The sequence below is a fragment of the Schistocerca americana genome, chromosome 4, assembly GCF_021461395.2.
Source record: "Schistocerca americana isolate TAMUIC-IGC-003095 chromosome 4, iqSchAmer2.1, whole genome shotgun sequence".
In the NCBI taxonomy this organism is placed as follows: Eukaryota; Metazoa; Arthropoda; class Insecta; order Orthoptera; family Acrididae; genus Schistocerca; species Schistocerca americana.
In genome coordinates this window covers 181699254-181721354 of record NC_060122.1, presented here as the reverse complement: position 1 = coordinate 181721354, position 22101 = coordinate 181699254, and the positions used below count along the sequence as shown (strand labels likewise).

The 22101-nt window shown below is 41.7% G+C and overlaps 1 protein-coding gene across 1 annotated transcript in view; it reads left to right on the top strand.

Annotated features, from left to right (window-relative positions):
- The window catches only part of LOC124612903 (phospholipase DDHD2), a 200643-nt gene that overhangs the window by 164237 nt on the left and 14305 nt on the right, over positions 1 to 22101 (top strand). Inside the window, exons 11-12 of the mRNA XM_047141375.1 lie at positions 6931 to 7073; positions 11312 to 11493. Of these exons, the coding sequence (XP_046997331.1) occupies positions 6931 to 7073; positions 11312 to 11493 (325 nt within the window). The remainder of the gene's footprint in view (positions 1 to 6930; positions 7074 to 11311; positions 11494 to 22101) is intronic.

Sequence of the window (22101 nt, the reverse complement as noted above, 5' to 3'; positions counted from 1 at the left end):
GTGCTATGTACTCATACATTTCTTGAAAGAAAAAGCACACAGTATCTGTAAAATGAAATGATTGTGTGCCATTGATGGCCATGAGGCCCCATCCAGGGAAGTTTGACTGCCGGGTTGCAATTCTTCGTTCAGGTGATGCCACATTGGCCTTCTTGTGTGTCAGTGATCATGAAATGATGATGAGGATAACACAACATCCAGTCCACGAATGGAGAAAATCTCCAATCTGGCCGGGGATCAAACCCAGGCCCGCTGCATGTTAGCCAAATGCATTACCACTCAGCTAAGCAGGCGGTTACACAATACTTCTAAAATAATGGGCATAACACAGTGGGTAATAACTGACAAAATGAACATAGTAGAACCAATATTCTATTGGTGGTCACCTATAGTGTTGGTTTACACAACTCTTCCCTGCCTTATACACTTCTTTCAAGAAGTTTACTTTTTTCTGAGGTTATTTCTGAAATCAGTAAAGGCATTTTAAATCTATCTTGCGACTCCAAGAAAATGCGTATTTTTGTTGAAATAAAACGACGTCAGCGGTCTTCATGAAACACACACATTGGCTTGCTTTCTAAGTCTATAAACAGTTCATTACAAAAGATGTTGATGTTAGTACTTAAGGTTTTTGCTCACACATTTAGAAATACAGAAGTCCCTACATTTTCTTGTCAGCTTGTATCTCTACACACTCTTGAAGTCTCAAAATTTGTCAGGGAAAAATGCTAAAACTTGTCAGGAAATAATGCTAAAACTTGTCAGGAAATCAGGGAAATACAAGAGAATTTCACTTGGGGAAACTCGTAACAACTCTGGTTTGCCAACCTTACTGAAGTTGCTCAAAAATCACATGTAGTATCCGATGAGGCCTAAACACACTTTTACTTGTGTCATTGTATGCGGTTGATGATATCACCTGATGGCTTCAACTTCGGACGTATCTGGCTGAAGTCCCTTAGCTGTCAACACATGATCCAAAGAGGTGACTTCCTTTCTCAAAAACTCACCCTTGTCCATCATTACATTGTTTTGTCTTAATGTTCTAACACTGCTTTGAGTCAGGCATTATGCTCCTTGAGTAAATCTCCCACAACAGTGACATTGTCTAAATGTGTAAAAATTAGGTTACCCTGTATTCCAGTCAACACCGCCGATCTTTCGAATGTGGATGGAGCTGCCATTAACTCCATGGCCATCTTATTGTACTCAGAATGCCCCTTGGGAGTGATGAATGCTATTTTCACCTGATTTTGTCATCTGTCAGTACTTGTAGTATCCCTTATCTAGGTCCAACTTTGAAAAGTATTTTGCTTTACCTAAGCTGTCTAGTATTTCATCTATGTGGGGAAGAGGGTACACTATAGAGAGAGATATCTCATTTAACTTTCTATAACCTGCTACCATTCTTTGCTTATGTTGTCCACTAGCATCTGATTTTTTGGCAGCATTGTTAAAGGGAAGCTCCAAGCTCTCTTGCTGGCTGGTATTATTCTATCAGGTAGCATACTGTCGACATGTTTCTTTGGTGCATTGTGCTGGGTATGTGGGATCGTGTATGGTCATTGACTGATGATTGTATTTTCTGCCTCGGTATTAATGGTATCTGATGCTCCACTATCGTCATGTGAGTCACACGATCACCTCGTAAATGGAACATGTTGTTATAGGTGATGCACAATTCCTCAATAGATTGTTTCTCTTCTTTGCTCAAATGGTCTACTCACAAGTTATCTAGCAAAAGGCTCTTTCTAGATTTAATTACAGCATTTGGTTCATTTCTTTGGTTCTCTTCTTACATAAGTGATTTTACACATGTCTGGTGGAAGCACAGGCTCTGCAAGTACCTTGGGTGTTGGTATTTGCAATTCTTCCTCATGAGTATTTATCATGCTGGTAATATATGTTCCACCACCCGCTGTGACTATTGCATCTGGGATGAATACACCTTGTCAGATTTCTTGTCTAGGAATTACAGTTTGTCCTGTTAACTCTTGTTAGTCATACTTTCACAAAAAATTATTCTTGTAGTCCTATCAAAGTTTCGGTTTTAACCTCTTGTTGCCTATGTGGCTGGAATCTTGCCTATCGACTACTGTTTGTCCTCTACATTCTGTCGATGCTTTGTTCTGGGAAAATTCTTTCCCACAATTCTCTTTTCTTTGCTATGCTGATTGCACCTGACAGGTAAAGTGCAGCTCTCTATAACACCTGGGGCGGTTGCCTTGGTCTGGGACCCTTATGCATAGCTCTGCTTGAGTTTACTTGGCTTGGTACATCTCATGCCAGTGTGTGTGCAGCTGCCGGTGTTGAGTTATTGCTTTTGAGTTTGCATGCATCTGAGGTCTCATAATTCTTTGAGATGCCATTTTACTGGATCTCAACTCTTGGTTCCCATCTTGTATCATGCATATCTTCTGTTTGCGCTTGTGTGTGTCACCATTCTCAATTTGGCTACTGTTGCACATTTGTCTGCCTCTTGCAACTTGGCCTACTCGTCCCATATTTGAAGTCTTCCACATGCTTATTCAATAATTAAGTGGTACTGGTCTAGGAAGTCTCATCATAATAAACCATCAAAGGGTAAGTCTATACTTTCCCGTATTAACCAAAAATTCTTCACACATTCCATTCCCTGCAGCTAGTACAAGACTATCTTCACTCTACCTTTAGTTTGGACCTCCTCATTTGCAATACTGTCAATGGTGTCAGCTCTCCTAGAATCCCAATGTTTCCCTAGCTTCAATCCACTCTCTCTTATTAAACTCACATGTACACAACTATCTATTAGTACTTTATCTGGGACTTACATGAATTGGTGCATTGTAATTGAATAAAATCATTCTCGCTGGTGCAGTCCGCAGTATGTGTAAAGCTGGACACAGCCTAAATTTGACTGTGTCCTTAAGCCTTGCATTCATTTCCCAGAGCATTCCTCTTATGGATATTTAACCCTCTGCTTTCCAACCAGTTTCTAGTATAGTGCCCTCAGCGATTACGTTTTAAGCATGTTCCTGATTTTACTTGTGTACATGCGTACATATATCCCATTAGGTTGCACTGACTGCACCTCACTGGAAGTGGACATTGTGATCTGAGGCTATTCCCTCTGAAGTGATGAACATTGATCTCTGTTGTAGGCAATTTTCTTGGTGGAAGTACTTGTGTATAATTAATTTTTCATACTTGACACCTGCTTATGCAGTTGCATGCCGAGTGACTTTCTCACAATTAAAATACTTTGCACTTGATCCATGTCCTCACCACGCCTTGCCTTGGATTGACAGATCCCTTAAACTCCTTTTGATTAGAGCTTATGGCAGTCCCTTCAGTTGAAGCAAAATCAATAGCTTCAGATAATGTTAGACATTGTCTTTGTGTTCTAGCGATCATCTTTATTTAGTCCTCATAAAGTCCCTGAATGTAAACAGCGCACCTGAGTTTTCTGATTAATGCGTTACTTCCAGGAACATCCTCCTCATTCATTACTTGTTTCACTACTTCCATGAAGTGGAATTGCGTTGTGTCTATTCTTGTACCCCATTGAGCCACACTCTCATCTTCTGCTTGCCCACTGCCAAACAATTTTAAAGCATAATAATCTAACATTCGCTTATTCTCACAGTTTTCAATCAAAATCACATGCGCTGTGGACCAGGTTTCCATATTATAATGGACTAGTAGTTTGCTATGAGCTGACACTCTGATTTGTCCTATTATAAATTCTAAAAATACTTTCTTAGAGCTACGATCTACCAGTTCATAAGCATTGTCACAATTATTTATAAATTCAGATAACTGCTCTTGATCACAATGAGCCTTTTGTAGTGCTAATTCAGTTGCTTTGCTGTAGCTTAAAAATTGTCGATTCCCAGGTTATGAATCCACACTGTCAGGCTCAGTGGGTGTACTCATGTTCAGTAACCTTACCTCTTGGTTACCGTTACATGGCTGCGGTGGTGGCATTGGTGGCAGCCCTCTGACCTGCCTTTCTTTTCACGGTTACACAGCTGTGGCGGTAGTGGTGGTGGTGGCTGCCCTCAGTCTTGAAACTGTTCACTTGACATGTTACCTGTCCATGTTTAATGAAAACTGTTGAGATGGAGTAAGGAGGACACACAAAAGTTTGACAAGGGCTTACCTTCATTGATGCAATTTATGAAACACTATCACATGGGCAGCTTGCAGGACTTCAGTTGCATAGCACCTACAGGCTAGAAGGATGTTCATAAACACATAACCTGATGTAATTCTCAAAGAAGCTTGAGGGCAATGAAACTCAGAGTAGCTTAGTTTCAATGGAAGTATATTCTCAGAACTACTGAATGGAGTTACTCTAACTCAGTTAACCCTGTCACTGTCTTTGGCTTAGGTAGCTCTGCTAGTCAGCTGCCATCAACCTCGCAAACATGTCTGTCTTCTCAGTAATGATATTTTGTCAACATTCTCCCACTATCGTAAATCCACACCCTGGCACTGACCAACACGGGTAGCATTTCAGCATTTCAGACAACTATCAAACTGTGTTCTTTGTTACTAGGGACGGATCCTCCCTGTATAGCAGTTGCCACATTCTCTGATGTATGTAGCAGTCACTTGCCTGAATCTTACCATATTTGGGGCAGATCAAGAGGTGCGTCCTCCTCTGTGATGAGGATTGTTATGGGACTGGTGTCACATGCTCAGTGGACACTGCCATTGTCGTGTGTGTACTCTGCAGATTGTTCGACAACAGGCTGATGCTGTTTGAGTAAATGATTACGCAGATGCATTCACTTCTTCCCGAAGACAGGTCCTTGCTAGAATACCGGTTCCGTATCTCACTATCAGATTCTGCAACAACAAACAAAAATTTTGATACAACCACTAAAAGATAATGGGGAAACAATATGAACAGCACCTTTAAATTGTACTCAAAACAATATGATCCAGATTTTTGAAGTGGATTGACTGTATCAGATCCCACTTATATTCAACAGAAATGATACCAGTTGTTGTATATATGTATATATAGGTGTGAAGTGCATGGATTTTTTGCTTAACTAATTTAGTGATACCTTTTACACTAGTCTACCAAAGATGAACACAGTAATGTCAGTTTATCTCACTCAAAGCATTTGAAATTGCTGAGCACAAAGAAGCACGTCTTCCATATGAGGTGGCAAAAAGTGCTCCATTGAATGAATAGTAACATTGAAGTATAAGATGAAAACCTCTTTTTATTAGATAAGAATTTTGTATCTGTTGGCTTATATTTCCTTTTTCTCTTCTCCTTAAAGCATATAATATAGTTTTTTCTCCCATTAAGTGTCTTCAAATGACTAACTTTTGATATTGATATTTCAGTTGCCCTGATACTGTCTTTTCATCACTTCATTGTCTTGATTTATGTGCGCACATTGGTTTGAATAATATCATTCAAATTTTCGGTGGGGAAAAATGAAGATGACTGTTCAGAAAGTGAATTTTGAGGCTTATTAAAAAGACTAACTTGTCTTACTTTTACAGCATGTTAGCTACAATAGAAACTTAATGGGGTCTTTTTTGCTGCCTAAGAACTTAATAATACTATCCCTGAATCGTACCCAAGCTTCCCTGTCACTCAGTCATTTTTTAGTCGAAGTTGGACTGGAACATCATTTTTGAATATTGGGTTCAACAAATGACTATTTTTTTTGTTTCACATGTGATATACAGGGTGAGTCAGCTGCTGCTTCCAATTAGTTTTATGCAATGCACACTGTTGTATTGGGAACAGTTTGCAGACAGGTGACAGCCACATAATCAGTATTAGTTCCCTCTCAGCACTTTGGGCGACTGTTAGCAACCAGAATCACCTGTAAAAAATAAAAGTGAGCATTGACCACAAGTTACATGGTATTTTTGAACCAAGATATACCTTACTTCTGCCATACTTATCCAAGTGTTTCCCATCTTACTTTGTGTAATTACCAGTGTAGTCATACAGGTTTTGGATGTCTGTGTAAATTTATTCAATTTATAGTACTTAACCTTTCATATATATTTCAGGGGTTATTTACCTGAAAGTTGTTACTTCCATGCTTCCCATTTTAACATCTCCAGTTAATTTTGTTGTTTCCTGTGATGACACATACTTCATAAGACAACGTGTCTGAACCATTTACAAAAGATTAAGTGCTGTAAATGGAATAAACTTATAGAGATGTCAAAAACTTCTATGATTACAATGCTAATTACACAAAGCAGGTTGGGAGACACTTCATCAGTATGGCAGAAGTAAGGCATGTCTTGGGTCAAAAACACCATATAACTCATGGCCAATCCTCACTTGTATTTTTTATAGTATGAGTCTATTTGCTAACAGTCACCCAAATCTCTGAGAGGGAACTTACATTGTTACGGGTCTGTTGCCTGTCTGGATCCCATTCCTGATACAGGCATAGTGCAGGTTGTGTAAAATGAACCAATAGGGCTAGCTGAATTACCCTGTATAAGGAAACTTCTCACAGATATACTTTAAACACTCCTAATATTTGAATAAGACTTTCACAAGCTGTCTTATTAGGTCCAACTTATTGAGTACAGATGTCAGCACATTTTTTTTTCCATAAGTTTCATACACAGAACATTCTTCTCTCCAGTTTTTAAAAATTTTCTTGCTCTCCTATCATATGCACATGAGAAACAAAAACTTGAAATAGTATGTGCAATGTGATCAACTGAAGTTGTAAAAACATATTTTTAAATGTTAAACATTAACTGTAAAAAATGTCTTGCTGTATTTTTGTTATTGTGTTATGATTCAACACACTGAAAACACCAAGAGAAACCATTTCTGTTACAAAAGTTTTTTTCATAATTGGCATGTGTTACCAGTACATTAGAGAGAGAGAGAGAGAGAGTGTGTGCGTATTGTAACTAACATTTATATGTGCTTATTTTCTTTAGAGCTGAAGGAGACTGTGAGCCGCATGGGAGCCGACTTAAAACAAATGTTGCTAGACTCTGTTCGCAGTACATGGAATACTGTCTACCAACTGGCAATGTTTCACAAAAATGATGACAAAGCCCTGGAGCAGGAGATGAATAAAGTAATTTTCAGTTTTTTTTTGTAGTGGTAGGAAAATTATTTGTTAGATATAGTGTTTCTCAATAAAATAATGATATCTTGTTTTATTATACAGGGCAGTGATAACTTTCTGTTATTCTTGATTGTCTTTAGCCTCCTTGAATCAACCTTTCAACATTGCTGATCTTGTTTCCCTATGTTTCTCATTTTTGAAACACCGGCATACTGTTTTATACATATGTTTTCATATTTCTTCCATTTCTCCCTTTATTTCACTCTTTTTGTTGCATCAAAAATGGTATCATTCAGAACAAATCCATCACTTAGCAGCAGTGCATGCACTGTTATGAAACCTATCGGCAGATGAAAACTGTGTACTGGACTGGATCTCAAACTAGGAATCTTGCCTTCACAGCCAGCACTCTTCTAATGAGTTATCCAGACCTAAGTCTGTTCTTTCATCTTAGCTGTGAGCTATGAGTTGCTAGCTTAATAGGTATGAGCATTATCTGCATGTGTCAGGATTATGAGTTTGAATCGTGGTCCGCTACCCAGTTTAAATGTACCAGGAAGTTTCCAACAGTTATCATTTTTGTATGACTGCCTTTTTAGGTTTATAACCTCCCTGCAATTGTACTCCAATTGTTCACTGTTCAGTACATAGAGGTGACAAAAGTCATGGGATACCTCTTAATATTGTATTGGACCTCCTTTCGCCCAGTGTAGTGCAGCAACTTGATGTGGCCTGGACCCAACAAGTCGTTGGAAGTCACTTGCAGAAACATCGAGCCATGCTGCCTCTGTACCTGTCCATAATTGCAAAAGTGTTGCTGGTCCAGAATTTTGTGCACAAAGTGTCATTTTGATTATCTCATAAATGTTTCATATGATCCATGTCCAGTTGTCTGGGTTGCCAAAATCATTCACTCGAATTGTCCAGAATGTTCGTTAAACCAATCGCAAACAGTTGTGGGCCAGTGATGGGGCGCATTGTCATTCACCAAAATTCAATCATTGTTTGAGAACATGATGGCTGGTATGACACTGATGATGAAACTCAATGTGTGAATGCTCTTAAACGTCAAAAGGTTATGACAGTGTGACTCTTGTGTGTGACGTTTCAAAAACAGACTTCAGAATGAGTGTTTGTCTGATAACTCAGATTCTGAATATACCCAAAACCATTGTCCACTAAATCGTGACTGAACAATTGCAGACAAAGAAAGTGTGCACAAAATTCGTTCCAGAATCACCTTCTCTGTGCTCATTTGTGAAAAACTTGGGGAATTGGATAGAAATTACAGTACATTTTTGATCGATGTTGATAACAGCAGATGATTCATGGTTTTGAAATATTACTATGAGTCAGAGGCACAGCTCTGAGTGTCATATGGCACAGTTCCCATGCCTCAAAAGGCAACAACGAGCAGATGTAAAGTGAAGAAAATACTCATTGTTATTTCCAGTTGCCTGACACCTTTGTGGTGAATGTGGAAAATAGATTTGACCTGTTGCTTCAGTTAGAAGCTGGTGAGCCTCAAGCAGTTGCAGGTGTTGACAAGTTACGAGAAACTTTCAGCAGAAATTGAAAACTAAGAATGTAGGGAAATCAGGAAAGAGTAAGAAAGTGTTGTTGTTAGGTAGTTCCCTTGGAAGAGGTGTTGGCCAACTTTTGCAGGGTGAACTTAGGATCAGAATACCAGGTCACCAATTTTTTTTTAAGTGTAATGCTGGTCTGGAGCAGATGACATAGGATTTAGGATCACTTTGCAAAGATTTCACTAAGGAAGACACTGTGGTTATAGTGGGTGGGCCAGGTAATAGTATTGACAGAGATCCCGGGTACCGTAGAGTGTGTGACCTGGCAAAGATTGCATCAGTATCGAAGCATACTAGTGTTGAGTTTGTATCTGTTCTTGGGCATCATGACCGACCTCATTTGATCCTCTTTTGTCAAGAGAGTTAATTTGGGGTTGGAACGGCTGCTTATGTCAGGTGTAGGTTCACACATTGGTGCGGTTCCTGTTGATTCTCTCAATAGGTGGGATTATACTAGGCATGGCCTTCACCTCAACAGGAAAGGGAAGGGTAAACTGGCTGGGAAAATAGCAGGAAAGTTAAATGGGGGAGGCACTGTCACGAGTGATAAACTACCAGTGGTTATAGGCTTCAGAAAAGACCCTTTTTTAGGGTGGGGAGGACAGAAAGAAACCAAGTCTTAAGAGAGATTGTATTTGACAATTTAGAGAGATACTGAGATGATTTGTCATGTATTCAACACTTCTACCATTGTATTCACACAATGAGTAGAAATGAACAAAACTCTTGTCTGCCCTTCCATCAAAAGGTCACCATGTATTGTGAATACCAAACAATAGTTTTTAATTTAGGAGTAAAGGAAACAATTCATAAGTAACAGAAGCAGTGACTTGTTGATTATCAAACATGTTTCGCCAGCTGAATACACAATACTGGGATGCAGTTGGGCAGATTGACTGGGGGTGAGACGTTGTGCATAGTGCTGTGGGATGTTGGTTCTACTTCAGATTTGTGTTGCAGGGCAGTGCATTTCCAGACTCAAAAGAGCATCAGCCAGCAGACTAATACAGTGCATCCAAAATCTCTCCGTAGCAGCAAGCTCCGTGTGTCTTGGCTTGCGGGGCATGTGAGGTTGGCAGCACATTCATGTCACTGTATAAGCTATATGGCGGGATTCACTACTAATGGCTGCACTCACTTTGGGAGATTATTACAGTTAAAACAATGAAAGTATTGAAATAAATTAATTACAACTAAATACACTGTACTTACCAATATGACAGAAGTTGCTGGCAATGTTTCCTCTTTCTTGAAGCCATAGTTCAACACATTTACATTTATTTGTAAACTCCTTTACCAATGTTTTATGTGTAATCAAATTCAGATAATCAATTATTGCTATCTTCAGTTCATGTATTGGCATTGTTATTTTCACATACAAATGGTTTTAGCCACACCCCAACAGAAAGATTTCATCTAAAAGCCAAAGGGACTGATGTGCTGTATGAGCAGAGTAGCATTGTCTTGTTGGAAAATGAATGGATGAATGAATGAATGAATGAATGAATGAATGAATGAATGAATGATTTTATTTTCTTTCAGCAGGGTAATAAATGGATAAGTTATATGGGCACAATATACATAGAAAATAATGGTAGTCCTGAAAAAGGTTGGCTCTATAATTCCCACTCATGTTAAGGCAACCCACACTGCACTTTCATCTGTATGCAATGGTGTTCCTTTTAAGGCATGCGGATTTTCTATCTAAAACACCAACTCCCATGTCAGTTAACAGATCACTGAAACCATTCACAACATGCTTTTCGCTTCATATGGTCTATACAATGCAGTTGTTGTACAGCATTAATTTTGTGTGGGTACATCCCCAGTTCTTTGGTTACGGCCTTCTGTGTTGTCGTACGAGGGATGGTTGCCTCTTGCTATAATCTCCGGACTGATTTTGTTGGACTCCACAACATGATGTCCAAAATGTCGTCAAGCTTCCGTTCTGTTAAAATTGTGGGCCTACCACTTTGTGGTGCATCTTGAACAGAACCTGTCATCTGAAGTTTGCAAATTGAATCACGTACAGTGTCATGATGTGGACACCTCAAAGCAGGAAAAGGCAATCCAAATTGCCGTCTCATGTGCTCCATAAAATTTGTTCGTGCACAGAAAACCTCTTCCACTAAAAATGCTCTCTCTGCAACAGGAAGCATTCTCACTAGGAGTCAGCTTATACAAGAACTACGCAATAACGCAACTAACAACTACAGCACACACATGCCGCTCCCACCCTACCACAGCAGGCCCTCGGAACTTGTGCAAGTGAGACTTGAATGTGCTGCCAACCTTATGTGCCCTGCAAGGCGAGACATGCGAGGCTTGCCCCTATGGAGAGTCTTTGCAGATGCGTGGTACAACTGATCAAATCAGTAAGTTAAAACTATGTACTCAACAGGGGTAAAATGTGATTGAATGTATAACATGCAGTTCTCTTCTGATTGAATTCTGTTACAAGATCACCGGCTGATTTGTGTCTCCGTTAACAGAATATTTCAAGTTGTCCTGCAATATCTGTGCAGTATGTACTCCCCACTAAAGAATAAGAAACTGCATACTGAAGTAGGTATTTACTGTGTTGTCAGTCACTATATTTGTGTAATACGTGTATACGCTAAGTTTATTTGGTGCTGAAATTTTTGCTGACACTTTTTATAGGTCTTAGAAGAGGAGATGAAGAAAAAGGAGACTGAAGCTTCACAGGCAGCTGATGCGGAGGCAGCAAATTTATGCATTGGCCGGCTGAATGATGGGAGAAGAGTTGACTATGTGCTGCAGGAGGCACCTTTTGAGAGTATCAATGAATATATTTTTGCTATGGGCAGCCATGTTTGCTATTGGTAAGCTCTCTTTATATCTTTCGTCCTAAATTATTTTGTTGTATCCCATGTTATACTGACAAAAAGAGCCTATAAAAGCCAGTCCACAAATTTTGCACTGACCATGTTTTACAAAATAAAATATTACATCTTAAAGTTTTTTCCACATAATCTCCCAATAAATTGACACATTTCACCCACCTCACTTACTTATTTAATTGATACATGAGCATTCAAAGGTACTTCTCATTTTTCCGTGGTTGTTTGTGTCAATTTGACGCCAAAATTCGTTTATGGGAATGTTTTGGCCGTCTAAGCACACTGAACAAAAAATTAGTCACCTTCAGGTTACACCACACTAATACTGTAAAACACCACCACTAGCCTTCATAATGGACTCAGTTTGATGAGGAAGAGCATCCACAAGCATCTTCAGGTGTACCATATCCAGCTAAAGTGAGTCATTGATGATTAGATTCAGTAAAGTACCAAATTGCGGGTATGTTGATTACTACTTTTCACCTGCTGTTCCAAATAGCCCCAGACATGTTCTGTGGTGTCACAACTGGGTCATTAAGTGGGCGGACAGTGTGACAGGGTGCTTGGATGGTCATCAGACAAATAATGCATGAATGCAACTTTGAGAATGCTGCTGTTGTCATGTTGGAAGAGTATGTCAAACAATGAAAAATCCAGGATGGAATGTAACGATATTAGAGCAGGAAAGTTACTGCTCACCATATAGTGGAGATGCTGAGTAGTGATAGGCACAACAAAAAGATTCACACAAATATAGCTTTCGGGCATTAAGGCCTTTGTCAGCAATAGACACACACAAACCCCCCCTCCCCACACACACACACACACGAGCGCATGTGTGCAAATGCAAACTCAAACACAACTTGCACACGTCTGCAGTCTCGGACATCTGAAACCACACTGCGAGCAGCAGCACCAGTGCATGATGGGAGTGGCGACTGGGTGGGGGTAAGGAGGAGGCTGGGGAGGGGAGAGGGAGGGATAGTATGGTGGGGGTGGTAGGCAGTGAAGTGCTGCAGTTTAGACGGAGGGCAGGAGAGAAGTTGGGGAGAGGGGGGGGGGGAGGTTAAGTAGCGGATAGGAGAGAAATAAAAAGAGATTAGAAGACTGGATGTCGTGGTGAAATGACGGCTGTGTAGTCCTGGAATGGGAACAGGCAGGTGGCTGTATGGGTGGGGACAGTGACTAATGAAGGTTGAGGCCGGGAGGGTTACGGGAATGTAGGATGTATTGCAGGGAAAGGGAAAGATCCCACCTGCTCAATTAAGAAAAGTTGGTGTTGTTGGGAAGGATCCATATGGCACAGGCTGTGAAGCAGTCATTGAGATGAGGGATATCATGTTTGGCAGTGTGTTAAGCAACAGGTTGGTCCACTTAGTTTTTAGCCACAGTTTGTCGGTGGCCATTCGTGTGGACAACTAGCTTGTTGGTTGTCATGCCTACATAGAATGCAGCACAGTGGTTGCAGCTTAGCTTGTAAATCACATGACTGGTTTCACAGATAGCCCTTCCTTTGATGGGATAGGTGATGTTAGTGACTGGACTGGAGTAGATGGTAGGAGGATGTATGGGACAGGTCTTGCATCTAGGTCTATTACAGGGGTATGATACATGAGGTAAGGGATTGGGAGCAGGGGTTGTGTAAGGGTGGACAAATATATTGTGAGGTTTGGTGGACGGCTTAATGCAACTGTAGGAGAGGTGGGAAGGATAGTGGGCTGGACATTTCTAATTTCAGAGCACGAGGAGAGGTAATTGAAACCCTAGCGGAGAACGTAAATCAGCTACTCCAGTCCTGGACGGTACTGAATTATGAGGGGAATGCTCCTCTGTGGTAGGACTGTTGGACTGTGGGAGGTGGTGGGAGACTGGAAAGATAGGCATGGGAGATTTGTTTTTGTACAAGATTGGGAGGATAATTACAGTCATTGAAGGCTTCAGTGAGACCCTCGGTATATTTTGAGAGGGACTGCTCATCACTGCAGACGTGACGACCATGGGTGGTTAGGCTGTACGGAAGGGACTTCTTGGTATGGAATGGGTGGCAGGTGTCGAAGTGGAGGTACTGCTGGTGGTTAGTAGGTTTGCTATGGACGGACGTATTGATAAAGCCATGTCTGAGGTGGAGGTCAACATCTAGGAAGGTGGCTTGTAGGGTTAAGTAGACCAGGTGAAACAAATGAGGGAGAAGTTGTTGAGATTCTGGAAGAATGTGAATAGGGTGTCCTCACCTTCAATCCAGATAGCAAAGATGTCATCAGTGAATCTGAACCAGGTGATGGGTTTAGGATTATGGGTTTTTAGGAAGGATTCCTCTAGATGGCCCATGAATAGTTTGGCATACGATGACGCCATGCGGGTGCCCAGAGCTGTACCCTAGATTTGTTTGGAGGTAATGCCTTCAAAGGAGAAATAATTGTGGGTGAGGATATAGTTGGTCATGGCAACTAGGAAGGAGGTTGTTGGTTTGGAATCCATAGGGTGTCTGGAAAGGTAGTGTTAGACAGCAGGAAGGCCATGGGCATTAGGAATGTTAGTGTACAGGGAGGTGGCATCAGTAGTGACAAGCAGGGCATTGTGTGGTAAAGGGATAGGAACTGTGGCGAGTCAGTGGAGGAAATGGTTGGTATCTTTTATATAGGAGGATAGTTTCCAGGCAATAGGTTGAAGGTGTTGGTCTATGAGAGCAGAGATTCTCTCAGTGGGGGCACAGTAACCAGCCAAATTGGGGCATCCTGGGTGGTTGGGTTTATGGACTTCAAGAACCATGTAGAAGTTGGGAGTGTGGGGAGTGGTAGGGGTAATTAGGGAGATGGATGATGGGGAGAGGTTCTGGGATGGGCCTAAGGATTTGAGTAGTAACATGCTGGAATGAGGTCACTGTGGTAAGGTTTGTAGGTGGAAGTATCCGTCAGCTGACAAAGTCCTTCTGCCACATAATCCATGCGGTTCAAAACAACGGTGGGGATTATAAAGCCGGGATCAGTTTTTACATGGTGGGCCACGGTTCTTTCTGCGTATGTAAGGTTAGTTTGCATGTTGAGGGATTTGGGGAATGATGGTGAGGCAAGGTTCGAGGTTAAGAAATTCTGAAAAATTAACAGGAGATGGTGTGAAGGCAGTGGGATTGGATCACGGTTGGATAGTGGAGTGAACTGAGTTAGGCAAGGTTCAATATTGTTCTTTGGTTGAGTCAGATTAGTTGGGTTGGTGGTGAAAAAATGTTTCCACTGTAGGAGCTGCGAGGAGGAGAGAAGGTCTTTAACTAGTCCAGCATTATTGAATTTGGGAGTGGGGCAAAAGGTGAGACATTTCGAAATGACTGATATTTCTGTGGGATTAAGGCTTCTGTATGAAAGGTTCATGACTGTGTTGCGGGTCTTGTTTAGGTTCTGGGTTCTGTGTGGTGGTGGGAGGGAGTTTTGGAGGGTGGGGTAAGTGTAGTAGGTCTGCAAGACAGGGTTTGTCAGCTATGAGGGGACATGGGCGGTGGTTTGGAGGTTGTTGGAGAGGTGGTGGACAATGGTACTCAGGGGTGTGAATAGGAAGTGAGCAGGATGGAGAACTTTTTGAGGTGGCATTGTGCATGTTGCTAAAGTTCCTGCAGGGTTCCAGGAATTTGGGATTACATAGCTGGAGAATTTTGCGGATGGAGAGAAGTACTGCAAGGAGGACTGGGCTTGGTTGCTATGGTTTTGCAGGACTATGTTGGTGAGGGCTAAGGATTGGCGGAATCTGAACAGGTGGAGATCATTGTGGAAGAAGGGGTGACAACAGGGATGGGTAATTTGATGGTAAGGCCATTAGGGGGGATTTCATGAGCCAAGCAACAATGCAGGGACTGGGATCTGGCTAGGGATAAGGAATCTTTTTCTATATTGACGCAGATGGAAGGAGCAAGGATCTGTGGTGGCGCAAAAAATGCAAAAAAAATTATGTAAAAAATAAAATTACATTTAAAAAATGACGCATAAATACACCCAAATATGTGTGAAAAAATATGAAAAGGGCAAAATGGATGCACAAGGGGAAAAAACAAGATGTAATCTGAGGAAGACGACAATAGTGGCAGGCGAAAACTCACTAAAATTGGCGAATTCAAAAGGCTCAAAGTAGAGAATAACTAATAATTAATAAACGTATGTATATTACTGTGGGTAACAGGTTGGAGGTTGGATAAGTGTGAGGAAGGGGGACGGCAGATGTGACAGGATGAGGTGGATTTAGTGGGTGCGAACAGAGATAGAATGGAGAAAATGTGTGTGTGTGTGTGTGTGTGTGTGTGTGTGTGTGTGTGTGTGTGTGTGTTGGGGGGGGGGGGGGGGTTCGTAATACAAGATTGTGTGGCACCGGAAAGGTGCAGGAGATAACATGCAAAAATAGGGGAACTGATGCATTAAAGTGATCAGTTTCAGAGTGTAGGATTAATTATATCGGTGCGAGTAGTGTGGCACATAAGATGTTGCACCAACAATCAGTGTGGTATTGAGACTGTTGCACGCGACAGAGATGGTTGATACAGTGTGGCTCGTAAGTAGATCGTGCAGTGTGGTTCGTAAGGCAACAAGAGAAAAACAGAAAAGAAAAGAAGGAAGGATGCACATTGAGTATAGCAATGCAAAAGAAAGTAGTAACAAAGGAAAACAGCACAGGATTAGGATCGAAGAAAAGCTGTCAGGCAAAAATTAAACAATGGAAAATCAAGGATGGAATGTAACAATATTAAAGAAGGACAGTTGCTGCTCACCATATAGTGGAGATGCTGAGTCACGATAGGCACAACAAAAAGATTCACACAGTTACAGCTTCCAGCCATTAAGGCCTTTGTCAGCAATAAACACACATACACACACGCACACACTCACTCACGCAAATGCAACTTGCACACACATCTGCAGTCTTACAGCTGAAACCATACTACTAGCAGCAGCTCCAGTGTATGATGGGAGTGGCGACTGGGTGGTGGTGGTGGTGGTGGTGGTGGTGGTGGTGGTGGTGGTGGTGGTGTAAGTGTAAGGAGGAGGCTGGGGCAGGGAGGGGGAGGGATTGTAGGATGGGTGTGGTGGGCAGTGAAGTTCTGCAGTTTAGATGGAGGGCAGGAGAGAAGGTGGGGAGGGACACTAACCAAACGGCCTTGCTGTGCTGGTACTGCAAACGGCAAGACTGGGCCTTGCTGTTGGTGGGGAGGCCAGCTTGTCTCAGTGATACAGATAGCCATACCGTAGGTGCAACCACAACGAAGGGGTATCTGTTGACAGATCAGACAAACTTGTGGTTCCTGAAGAGGGGCAGCAGCCTTTTCAGTGGTTGCAGGGGCAACAATCTGGATGATCGACTGATCTTTCCTTGTAACACTAACCAAAATGGCCTTGCTGTGCTGGTACTGCGAACGGCAAGGGGAAACTATGGCCGTAATTTTTTCCCGAGGGCATGCAGCTTTACTGTATGGATAAATGATGATGGTGTCCTCTTGGGTAAAATATTCCGGAGGTAAAATAGTCCCCCATTCAGATCTCCTCGCGGGGACTACTCAGGAGGACGTTGTTATCAGGAGAGAAAAAACTGGCGTTAAATGGATCGGAAGGGTGGAATGTCAGATCCCTTAATCGGGCAGGTAGGTTAGAAAATTTAAAAATGGAAGTGTATAGGTTAAAGTTAGATATAGTGGAAATTGGTGAAGTTTGGTGGCAGGAGGAACAAGACTTCTGGTCAGGTGAATACAGGGTTATAAATACAAATTCAAATAGGGGTAATGCAGGAGTAGGTTTAATAATGAATAAAAAAAATATGAGTGCAGGTAAGCTACTACAAACAGCACAGTGAACGCATTAATCTGGCCAAGATAGATACGAAGCCCATGCCTACCACAATAATACAAGTTTATATGCCAACTAGCTCCACAGAGGATGAAGAGATTGATGAAATGTATTATGAGATAAAAGAATTTATTCAGATAGTGAAGGGAGACGAAAATTTAATAGTCATGGGTGCCTGGAACTCAATAGTAGGAAAGGATGGGAAGGAAACGTAGTAGGTGAATATGGAATTGGAGTAAGAAATGAAAGAGGAAGCCGCCTGGCAGAATTTTGCACAGAGCATAACTCAATCATAGCTAACACTTGGTTCAAGAATCATAAAAGAAGGCTGTATACATGGAAGAGGCCTGGAGATGCTAGAACATTTCAGATAGAATGGTAAGACAGGGATTTAGGAAACAGGTTTTAATTGTAAGTCATTTCCAGGGGTAGATGTGGACTCTGACCACAATCTATTGGTTATGAACTGTAGATTAAAACTGAAGAAATTGTAAAAAGATGGGAAATTGAGAAGATGAGACCTGGATAAACTGAAAGAACCAGAGATTGTAGAGAGCTTCAGGGAAACCATTAGGGAACGATTGACAAGAATGGGGGAAAGAAACACAGTAGAAGAAGAATGGGTAGCTTTGAGAGATGAAATAGTGAAGGCAGCAGAGGATCAAGTAGGTAAAAAGGAGGTTAATAGAAATCCTTAGGTAATGGAAGAGATATTGAATTTCATTGGTGAAAGAGAAAATACAAAAAATGCAGTAAATGAAGCAGGCAAAAAAATGAGATCGACAGGAAGTGCAAAATGGCTAAGCAGGAATGGCTAGAGGACAAATGTAAGGATGTAGAGGCACATATCACTAAGGGTAAGATAGATACTGCCTGCAGGAAAATTACAGAGACCTTTGGAGAAAAGAGGACGACTTGCATGAATATCAAGAGCACAGATGGAAAAACAGTACTGAGCAAAGAAGGGAAAGCAGAAAGGTGGAAGGAGTAGATAGAGGGTCTATACAAGGGCGATGTTCCTGAGGACATTATTACAGAAAAGGAAGAGAATGTAGATGAAGACAAAATGGGAGATGTGATACTGCGTGAAGAGTTTGACAGAGCACTGAAAGACCTAAGTCGAAACAAGGCCCTAGGAGTAGACAACATCCCATTAGAACTAATGGCAGCCTTGGGAAAGCCAGGCCTAACAAAACTCTACCATTTAGTGAGCAAGATGTATGAGACAGACGAAATACCCTCAGACTTCAAGAAGAATATAATAATTCCAATCCCAATGAAAGCAGGTGTTGGCAGATGTGAAAATTACCGAACTATCAGTTGAATAAGTCATAGCTGCAAAATACCAACGCGAATTCCTCACAGACGAATGGAAAAACTGTTAGAAGCCGACCTCGGGGAAGATCTATTTGGATTCCGCAGAAATTATGGAACATGTGAGGCAATACTGACCCTACGACTTATCTTAGTAAATAGATTAAGGAAAGACAAACCTACGTTTCTAGCATTTGTAGACTTAGAGAAAGCTTTTGACAATGTTGAGTGGAATACTCTCGTTAAAATTTTGAAGGTGGCAGGGGTAAAATACAGGGATTGAAAGCCTATTTACAATTTGTACAGAAACCAGATGGCAGTTACAAGAGTCGAGGGGCATGAAAGGGAAGCAGTGGTTTGGAAGGGAGTGAGACAGGGTTGTAGCCTCTCCCCGATGTTATTCAATCTGTATATTGAGCAAGCAGTAAAGGAAACAAAAGAAAAATACAGAGTAGGTATTAAAATCCATGGAGAAGAAATAAAAACTTTGAGGTTCGCCGATGACATTGTAATTCTGTTAGAGACAGCAAAGGACTTGGAAGAGCAGTGAATGGAATGGACAGTGTCTTGAAAGGAGGATATAAGATGAACATCAACAAAAGCAAAACAAGGATAATGGAATGTAGTCTAATTAAGTCGGGTGATGCTGAGGGAATTAGGTTAGGAAATGAGGCACTTAAAGTAGTAAATGAGTTTTGCTATTTGAGGAGCAAAATAACTGATGATGGTCGAAGTAGAAAGGATATAAAATGTAGGCTGGCAATGGCAAGGAAAGCGTTTCTGAAGAAGAGAAATTTGTTAACATCGAGTATAGATTTAAATGTCAGGAAGTCGTTTCTGAAAGTATTTGTATGGAGTGTAGCCATGTATGGAAGTGAGACATGGATGATAAATAGTTTAGACAAGAAGAGAATAGAAGCTTTCGAAATGTGGTACTACAGAAGAATGCTGAAGTTTAGATGTGTAGATCACATAACTAATGAGGAGGTATTGAATAGAATTGGAAAGAAGGGAAATTTGTGGCACAACATGACTAGAAGAAGGGATCGGCTGGTAGCACATATTCTGAGGCATCAAGAGATCACAAAATTAGTGTTGAAGGGCAGCGTGGAGGGTAAAAATCGTAGAGGGAGACCAAGGGATGAGTACACTAAACAGATTCAGAAGGATGTAGGTTGCAGTAGGTACTGGGAGATGAAGAAGCTTGCACAGGATAGAGTAGCATGGAGAGCTGCATCAAACCAGTCTCTGGACTGAAGATAACAACAACAACAACAACAACAACAAAAGACTGGGTGTGGCGGTGAAATGACGGCTGTGTACAAGCTAGCCACCTGTGGTCATCACATCTGCAGTGATGAGCAGTCCCTCTCAAAATATACCGAGGGTCTCACTGAAGCCTTCACTGACCTTAATTATCCTCCCAACCTTTTACAAAAACAAATCTCCTGTGCCTTATCTTTCCAGTCTCCCAAAACCTCCCAAAGTCCCACAGTCCGGCCACAAAGGAGCATTCCCCTCATAACTCAGTATCATCCGGGACTGGAGCAACAGAATTACATTCTCCGCCAGGATTTCAATTACCTCTCCTCGTGCCCTGAAATGAGAAATGTCCTGTCCACTACCCCTCGTGCAGTGGTATTCTGCTGTCAACTGAACCTACATGATATACTCGTGCATCCTTATATAACCCCTGCTCGCAATCCATTACCTCATAGCCCATCCGCCTGTAATAGACCTAGATGCAAGACCTGCCCCATACATCCTCCTACCACCACCTACTCCAGTCCAGTCACTAACATCAACTATCCCATCAAAGGCAGGGTTACCTGTGAAACCGGTCATTTGATTTAGAAGCTAAGTTGCAACCACTGTGCTGCATTCTATGTAGGAATGACAACCAACAAGCTATCTGTCCACATGAATGGCCACCGACAAACTGTGGCCAAAAAACAAGTGGACCACCCTGTTGCTGAACACACTGCCAAACATGATATCCCTCATCTCAATGACTGCTTCACAGCCTGTGCCATAGGGATCCTTTCCACCGTCATCAGCTTTTCTGAATTGCACGGGTGGGAACTTTCTCTACAATACATCCTACGTTCCAGTACCCTCCTGGTATCAACCTTTGTTACTCACTGTCCTCACCCATCCAGCCATCTGCCTATTCCCATTCCAGCACTACACAGCCGTCATTTCACTGCCACACTCAGTCTTTTAATTTATTTTTATTTTTCTTCTTTCCACTACTTACCCCCCCCCCCCCCCCCCCCCCCCTTTCCCACTCCCTCCCACCTTCTCTCATGCCCTCCGTCTAAACTGCAGCACTTCACTGTCTGCCAATCCCACCATACTATCCCTCCCCCTCCCCACCCCAGCCTCCTCCTTGCCTCCATCCAGTCGCCACTCCCATCATGCACTGGTGCTGCTGCTCCTACACACACTTTGGTGGCTAATGGTACCAGTAGCACCCTCTTCTACACACACTTTGGTGGCTTGTTCAGTATCATGTAGATGTTAACGTAGAATGTTGGAATAAGCATTCTGGTTTATGTTAATGGTAACCTAAATGAGTGTGTCCAACTCGTGCAAAACTCAGCGCGCGCTTTTCACACAATGTCCTGTGAACTGTGGGTGAAGGGCAATAAGCAGAGTCCATATTCCTAGATTTGCAGAAAGTACTCAACACTGTGCCCCACTGCAGACTGTTAACAATAGTATGAGTGTACAGAATAAGTTTCCAGATATGTGAGTGGCTCAAAGGCTTCTTAAATAATAGAACACAGTACATTGTTCTTGATGGCTAGTTTTCATCAGAAATGAGGATATCGTCAGGAGTGTCCTACAGAAGTGTGACAGGACCACTCTTACTTTGCATATGCCAATCATCTGACAGACAGAGTGAGCAGCCATCTGCTGCTGTTTGCTGATGACGCAGTAGTGTACATGAAGGTGTCATCTTTGAGTGACTGTAGGAGGATATAAGATGACTTAGATGGAATTTCTAGTTGGCGTGACGAATGGCAGATGGGTGTAAATGTAGAAAAATGTAATGTAATGTGAATGACTAGGAAAAACAAACCTGCAATGTTTGGATACAGAACTAGTAGTGACCTGCATGGCACAGTCATATCGGTTAAATATCTAGGCGTAATGTTGCAAAATGATACAAAATTGAATGAGCATATAAGGATGGTAGTAGGGAAGGAGAATGGTTAAGTATGGTTCATCTGTAAAGGAGACTACATATAGAACACCAGTGTGACACATTCTTCAGTACTTCTAGTGTGTTAAGGATCCCCACCGGGTTGCATTAAAGGAAGACATCGAAACAATTCAGAAACATGCTGCTACATTTGTTACTGGGAGATTCAATCATCATTCTTGTGTTACAGAGATGCTTCGTGAACTCTGAATGGGAATTCCTGGATGGAAGACAACATTCACTGTTGAGAAA